General features: G+C 38.6%; 1 protein-coding gene across 1 annotated transcript; it reads left to right on the forward strand.

Moving 5' to 3' along the window:
• Positions 1-3,504: 3,504 nt before the first annotated feature.
• LOC110459677 (S-antigen protein-like) lies at positions 3,505-6,821 on the forward strand. The gene is made up of 2 exons (XM_021512046.1): positions 3,505-3,618; positions 5,211-6,821. Exons 1-2 carry the CDS (start codon positions 3,505-3,507, stop codon positions 6,819-6,821), a joined length of 1,725 nt encoding a protein of 574 aa, XP_021367721.1.
• The last annotated feature ends 797 nt before the right edge of the window (positions 6,822-7,618 follow it).

Consider the following 7,618-nt stretch of genomic DNA (forward strand, 5'->3'; position numbering starts at 1 on the left):
ACCTGTGGTGTGACATAGAGAAGTACCTGTGGTGTGACATAGAGAAGTACCTGTGGTGTAACATAAAGAAGTACCTGTGGTGTGACATAAAGGGTACCTGTAGTGTGACATAGAGAAGTACCTGTGGTGTGACATAAATAAGTACCTGTGGTGTGACATAAAGGGTACCTGTGGGGTGACATAGAGAAGTACCTGTGGTGTAACATAAAGAAGTACCTGTGGTGTGACATAAAGGGTACCTGTAGTGTGACATAGAGAAGTACCTGTGGTGTGACATAGAGAAGTACCTGTGGGGTGAGATAAAGAAGTACCTGTGGTGTGACATAAAGAAGCACCTGTGATGTGACATAAAGAAGTACCTGTGGTGTGAAATAAAGACGTACCTGTGGTGTGACATTAAGAAGTACCTGTAGTGTGACATTAAGAAGTACCTGTGGTGTGGCATTAAGAAGTACCTGTGGTGTAACATAAAGAAGTACATGTGGTGTGACATAAAGAAGTACCTGTGGTGTGACACAAAGAAGAGTACCTGTGGTGTGACATAAAGAATTACCTGTGGTGTGACATAGAGAAGTACCTGTGGGGTGAGATAAAGAAGTACCTGTGGTGTGACATAAAGAAGTATCTGTGGTGTGACATAAAGAAGTACCTGTGGGGTGACATAAAGGGTACTTGTGGTGTGACATAAAGGGTACCTGTGGTGTGAAATAAAGAAGCACCTGTGAAGTGACATAAAGAAGTACCTGTGGTGTGACATAAAGGGCACTTGTGGTGTGACATAAAGGGTACCTGTGGTGTGACATAAAGAAGTACCTGTGGTGTGACATAAAGAAGTGCCTGTAGTGTGATATTAAGAAGTACCTGTGGTGTGACATGAAAATGTACCTGTGGTGTGACATAAAGAAGTACCTGTGGTGTGACACAAAGAAGTAAATGTGGTGTGACATAGAGAAATACCTGTGGTGTGACATAAAGAAGTACCTGTGGTGTGACATAAAGNCCACAGTTATATCCACGATAAAGTGGAGCGGAGGTCACTGTACGTACGAAAAACAACAGTGTAACTCTGGTTCAGTGTTCCCATAGTTATATTCACGATAAAGAGGAGGGGTGGGCACTGTACGTACGAAAAACAACAGTGAAACTCTGGTTCAGTGTTCCCACAGTTATATTCACGATAAAGTGGAGGGGAGGTCACTGTACGTACGAAAAACAACAGTGGAACTCTGGTTCAGTGTTCCCACAGTTATATCCACAATATAGTGGAGGGGAGGTCACTGTACGTACGAAAAACAACAGTGTAACTCTAGATCTGTTTCGGTGTTCCCACAGTTATATCCACGATAAAGTGGAGCGGAGGTCACTGTACGTACGAAAAACAACAGTGTAACTCTGGTTCAGTGTTCCCATAGTTATATTCACGATAAAGAGGAGGGGTGGGCACTGTACGTACGAAAAACAACAGTGAAACTCTGGTTCAGTGTTCCCACAGTTATATTCACGATAAAGTGGAGGGGAGGTCACTGTACGTACGAAAAACAACAGTGGAACTCTGGTTCAGTGTTCCCACAGTTATATCCACAATATAGTGGAGGGGAGGTCACTGTACGTACGAAAAACAACAGTGTAACTCTAGATCTGTTTCGGTGTTCCCACAGTTATATCCACGATAAAGTGGAGCGGAGGTCACTGTACGTACGAAAAACAACAGTGTAACTCTGGTTCAGTGTTCCCATAGTTATATTCACGATAAAGAGGAGGGGTGGGCACTGTACGTACGAAAAACAACAGTGAAACTCTGGTTCAGTGTTCCCACAGTTATATTCACGATAAAGTGGAGGGGAGGTCACTGTACGTACGAAAAACAACAGTGGAACTCTGGTTCAGTGTTCCCACAGTTATATCCACAATATAGTGGAGGGGAGGTCACTGTACGTACGAAAAACAACAGTGTAACTCTAGATCTGTTTCGGTGTTCCCACAGTTATATCCACGATAAAGTGGAGCGGAGGTCACTGTACGTACGAAAAACAACAGTGTAACTCTGGTTCAGTGTTCCCATAGTTATATTCACGATAAAGAGGAGGGGTGGGCACTGTACGTACGAAAAACAACAGTGAAACTCTGGTTCAGTGTTCCCACAGTTATATTCACGATAAAGTGGAGGGGAGGTCACTGTACGTACGAAAAACAACAGTGGAACTCTGGTTCAGTGTTCCCACAGTTATATCCACGATAAAGGTGAGGGGAGGTCACTGTACGTACGAAAAACAACAGTGGAATTCTGGTTCGGTGTTCCCACAGTTATAGCCACGATAAAGTGGAGGGGAGGTCACTGTACGTACAAAAAACAACAGTGGAGTTTTATAGTGTTTTGTCCAGAATGGGACAGGTATCCGTTAGAGGTGATTTTGTGTGCTTATATTCAATACTGCATTTCAATTCACATTGTTTTTGAAGATTGTGTGTTAACGTTATCATTCATCTAACGAAAATTAAAAAGTTAAACTATATCAAGGCTAAGCCATGATCGATAGGTCTTTTATGCTAACATGTATAATGTATATACATATATATAAATAAATGTTGTGAATAGTAAGGGACAACATCCTAGTTGGTAACAAATTTGACACATAATCAGCATCAACATCCTGGTTGAAGAAATGACACATCACCTGTAACAATTTGCTAGTTTATCACACTCTAAATCAAAAGTCAAAATAAACAAACAAATGTCAGTCTTCATTGTGTAGGTCTAGGTATTGATTGCGCTTATATCACACAAGCCCCATGAAGCCGTCCCATAATTCACAAACAGGAAGTGTACGAAGGAGCATGGGATGTTCTTTGTACAGAGCCGTTTGTAGGAGCACGTACGTAAACCATTGACTTCATCAACAACAACAACAACAACAACAACACCAAGGCTACAAAATTGCACCTTAATTCCACTAAACTGATTGTTGACATCATTTGAATAGAAAACCTGTAAAATATAAGTCAATGTACAAACAATGTCTATGCAATGTACACGACATACCATGGCAACAATAATTCACGTGCAATCAACACGAAGATTTTATTTTTCCCAGTTTTCAGGTTTAAAATGTCTGATAAGTACAAATGTATTTATCATAACCTGTATTGCACTTAGAAACAATCTGAATTCAAATCAATAAAAGCGATAACTATAAGATGTGGAACTCCATAACACAATGAATAGGAAACAAAATAAGAAAAATATACGGCTGCTTTACTAAGTGTCAACAACGTCTAGTATGGGCAAAGAGTAAATAATATGAGAAAATGTATTCCTTCTGGATTTAAGAAACAAGATTAATAACTTTGTATAGATTTATACCATAATATTATTTCGATTCCTTTCATTTGTAGGACACCATTTATTATGCATGTTATTATTATGCTGATTACATAAAACACACATGCTGTGTGTGTTCAAGTGGGGGTGGGCGTGAGCGCCAGCGTGTACGAACGTGTGCGATTATGCGTGTGTCCGTGCGTATGTGTGAGCACATGCGTGCGTGTGAGTGTACATGTCTGAGGAATTGTGCAGATGTTTGTGTGCGTGAGTTAGTTAGTATGTGTGCGTGTGCATACGTGAGTGCATTTGCATAAAAACTGACAATAGTCACTATCCTGCATATTGTTGGCCTGTGTGACAGTAAGGTATATCTTGACCTTATGTTGTCAATACAGTGCATTTTGATTTTATGTGTTGAAGTTGTGGTTTATTTTATGCTACGTTTGTTAATGCTGTGGTTAATTTTAAATTGTATGATGACGTTGTTTTTTCCTAAAAACAATAACTGCACTGTGTGAACAAAGGTGAATGTATTTTGATTTTATACTTATTATCATTATTTATTTATTTATTTTAGCTTGTGTGTTGATACTATATTAAACGATTTATATTTTTATAATTCTAAATAAACGCTTGCCTCAATCAATTGGACACCCGTTCCATTACATAACAGGCCATAACTGGTGAAGTTCATCTGAAATGGTCCGGGCTCTGACGAAAAGAGGGAGGTATTTGCCATTGCCTTGAAAAGGGATGGTTTGTCATCCAAGAGAGGCAAACTGAAGCAGGTCCAATGATATATAAGTTCTATTAAGTATCCAAGGTAGGTCCATGCCAGATTGTCTTTGACTACCATCAGATAATCTGACACATCTGTAAAAACATTTCATACGTAACAGTAGTTGAAGGGTATCATGCCACGTCCTTAAAGTCAAAGACCTACAGTATTCAGACTATTAATAACTATAATAATATTGGTAGCTTTAGAGACCTGTAATGAAGACGCTGTAAATAAAAATACCTTTGTGCTCACTTTTCAATAACATTTTTGACATATGTCACACATACAGTGTATTGCATTATTATATATATCTTGTGTAAATGAATGCTTTTTTGTTTCTCACGAACATTGTGTTGAACAATTTTCATCACTTCAATCAATTTATTTATTGACAGGTATAAAACTTCGACAACCGATGGCAGAAGGATAGATAGTATAAATGAAAGTAATAGAAGTTGTCCTACAACGATATGTTCAGATATACCTGAGTGTGAACATCTGTTTAAATAAGACAATGATGTATCATATGTATATATATATAGGTGATGAATAAGTCGAAATATAAGATTTTGTTAAATATCATTATCCCAGGTCTCTAAATGCAAGTTTTTTTGAATATGCTTGATTCTGAAACATTCCAATCAATATCAAAAAAGATCTAAAATTTAATCGATCGGACAATGCGATACGAAAGGAAGAGCTACTGTTTGACAAAATACATAACTGTTATGAGGAAAAAACGTATAAATATCCACTGCCATAGTCGAAAGATTTCTCAGTATTTCATCTTTATGTTTTTTGCTGTGATGTTCTCTAACTAAAACGCAAAATGTTTGTTGTGATCTGATGTTACAAAATTAAACGATTCAACACCGTGGCTGATAAATGATTTAATACCGTGGCTGATAAACGATTCAATATTCAATACAGTGGCTGATAAACGATTCAATACCGTGGCTGATAAACGATTCAATTCCTGTAGCTGATAAACGATTCAATACCTGTAGCTGATAAACGATTCAATACCTGTAGCTGATAAACGATTCAATACCTGTAGCTGATAAACGATTCAATACCTGTAGCTGATAAACGATTCAATACCTGTAGCTGATAAACGATTCAATACCGTGGCTGAAAAACGATTCAATACCGTGGCTGATAAATGATTTAATACCGTGGCTGACAAACGATTCAATATTCAATACCGTTGCTGATAAACGATTCAATACCGGGGCTAATAAACGATTCAATACCGTGGCTGATAAACCATTCAATACCGTGGCTGATAAACGATTCAATACTGTGGCTGATAAACGCTTCAATACCGTGGCTGATAAACGATTCAATACCGTGGCTGATAAACGCTTCAATACCGTGGCTGATAAACGCTTCAACACCGTGGCTGATAAACGATTCAACACCGTGGCTGATAAACGATTTAATACCGTGGCTGATAAACGATTCAACCCCGTGGCTGATAAACGATTCAACACCGGGGCTGATAAACGATTCAATACCGTGGCTGGTAAACGATTCAATACCATGGCTTATAAACGATTCAATACCGTGGCTGATAAACAATTCAACACCGTGGCTGATAAACGATTGAATACCGTGGCTGATAAACGATTCAATATCGTGGCTGATAAACGATTCAATTCCGTGGCTGATAAACAATTCAACACCGTGGCTGATAAACGATTCTATACCATGGCTGATAAACGATTCAATACCTTGGCCGATAAACGATTCAACACCGTGGCTGATAAACCATTCAATACCTTGGCTGATAAACGATTTAATACCGTGGCTGATATACGATTCAACACCGTGGCCGATAAACGATTCAATACCATGGCTGATAAACCATTCAATACCGTGGCTGATAAACGATTCAACCCCGTGGCTGATAAACGATTCAATACCGGGGCTGATAAACGATTCAATACCGTGGGTGATAAACCATTCAATACCGTGGCTGATAAACGATTCAATATCGTGGCTGATAAACGATTCAATACCGTGGGTGATAAACCATTCAATACCGTGGCTGATAAACGATTTAATACCGTGGCTGATATACGATTCAACACCGTGGCCGATAAACGATTCAATACCATGGCTGATAAACCATTCAATACCGTGGCTGATAAACGATTTAATACCGTGGCTGATAAACGCTTCAACACCGTGGCTGATAAACGATTCTATACCATGGCTGATAAACGATTCAATACCGTGGGTGATAAACCATTCAATACCGTGGCTGATAAACGATTCAACCCCGTGGCTGATAAACGATTCAATACCATGGCTGATAAACGATTCAATACCGTGACTGATAAACGATTCAACACCGTGGCTGATAAACGTTTCAACACCGTGGCTGATAAACGATTCAAAACCGTGGCTGATAAACGATTCAACACCGTTGCTGATAAACGATTCAATACCGTGGCTGGTAAACGATTCAATACCATGGCTTATAAACGATTCAATACCGTGGCTGATAAACAATTCAACACCGTGGCTGATAAACGATTTAATACCGTGGCTGATATACGATTCAACACCGTGGCCGATAAACGATTCAACACCGTGGCTGATAAACGTTTCAACACCGTGGCTGATAAACGATTCTATACCATGGCTGATAAACGATTCAATACCGTGGCTGATAAACGATTCAATACCGTGGCTGATAAACGATTCCACTAAATTGCTAGGTTTGTTGCGGGATCAATGAGCGAACAACTGAATATATTTTTCTTATACAAGTATTTTGATTTGACCTTACTTCAGGTATTTATCATATCAGACCATATACCCTTAGTACGAAACTTATCTTTTAGTAAGTGACACATTGCTGATGTATTGGTTTCAGATCAGATACTTACGGAAGGTATCCACTAAAACACTTTTGCTCGATATATGTTTGCAAAGCTTCATCGAAAATCTGTTATGCTTCACAATTAACGGAGGCCTCTAGGTGATTCTCCGGGAAGCATTTACATGTAGCTGAAAAATAAAAACAAATCATATACCTATAGGCAGATCGATTTGTCAGTATCACATGGTATTGATGAAGGCTATAAACCTTGTCTAATTCTAATAACCGGTTAGTTGAGAAATCTTCTAACCAAGATTCCGGCAATTCTGTCAAATTGATAAAAAATCAAATAAAGTTTAGAATTTCCTAAAGTAACGTTAGAAAGCATTTTTTGTTCAGTCTCAACATCCAAAAAACGGAATGAAATAACCCCAGTTCAAATGTTTTACTACAACAGTCAGAATACGCCAAATTTAACTCATCAGTAGATGTCTGCACCTTTGCTAGGGTTTCACCTACAGGAATATATGATTAAAATATGCGTTCTCGTTGTTACATAATGTATTGCTCTTCCAACCTATTAATATACATGTAGCATTAACAGCTTGAACCGTGCATATTATTTAGTTAATTAGTTATTTGCCATCCAGCTGTTACTTCAATGGATAATTAATAGGTTTAACGC

Source organism: Mizuhopecten yessoensis, unplaced genomic scaffold (assembly GCF_002113885.1).
Source record: "Mizuhopecten yessoensis strain PY_sf001 unplaced genomic scaffold, ASM211388v2 scaffold10185, whole genome shotgun sequence".
Lineage (NCBI taxonomy): Eukaryota > Metazoa > Mollusca > Bivalvia > Pectinida > Pectinidae > Mizuhopecten > Mizuhopecten yessoensis.

Coding starts and splice junctions, on each gene's coding strand:
- LOC110459677 (XM_021512046.1), top strand. CDS start 3,505: ATGCGTGTGTCCGTGCGTATGTGTGAGCACATGCGTGCGTGTGAGTGT. Junction 3,619..5,210: donor GTATGTGTGCGTGTGCATAC/GTGAGTGCATTT, acceptor CAATACCTGTAG/CTGATAAACGATTCAATACC.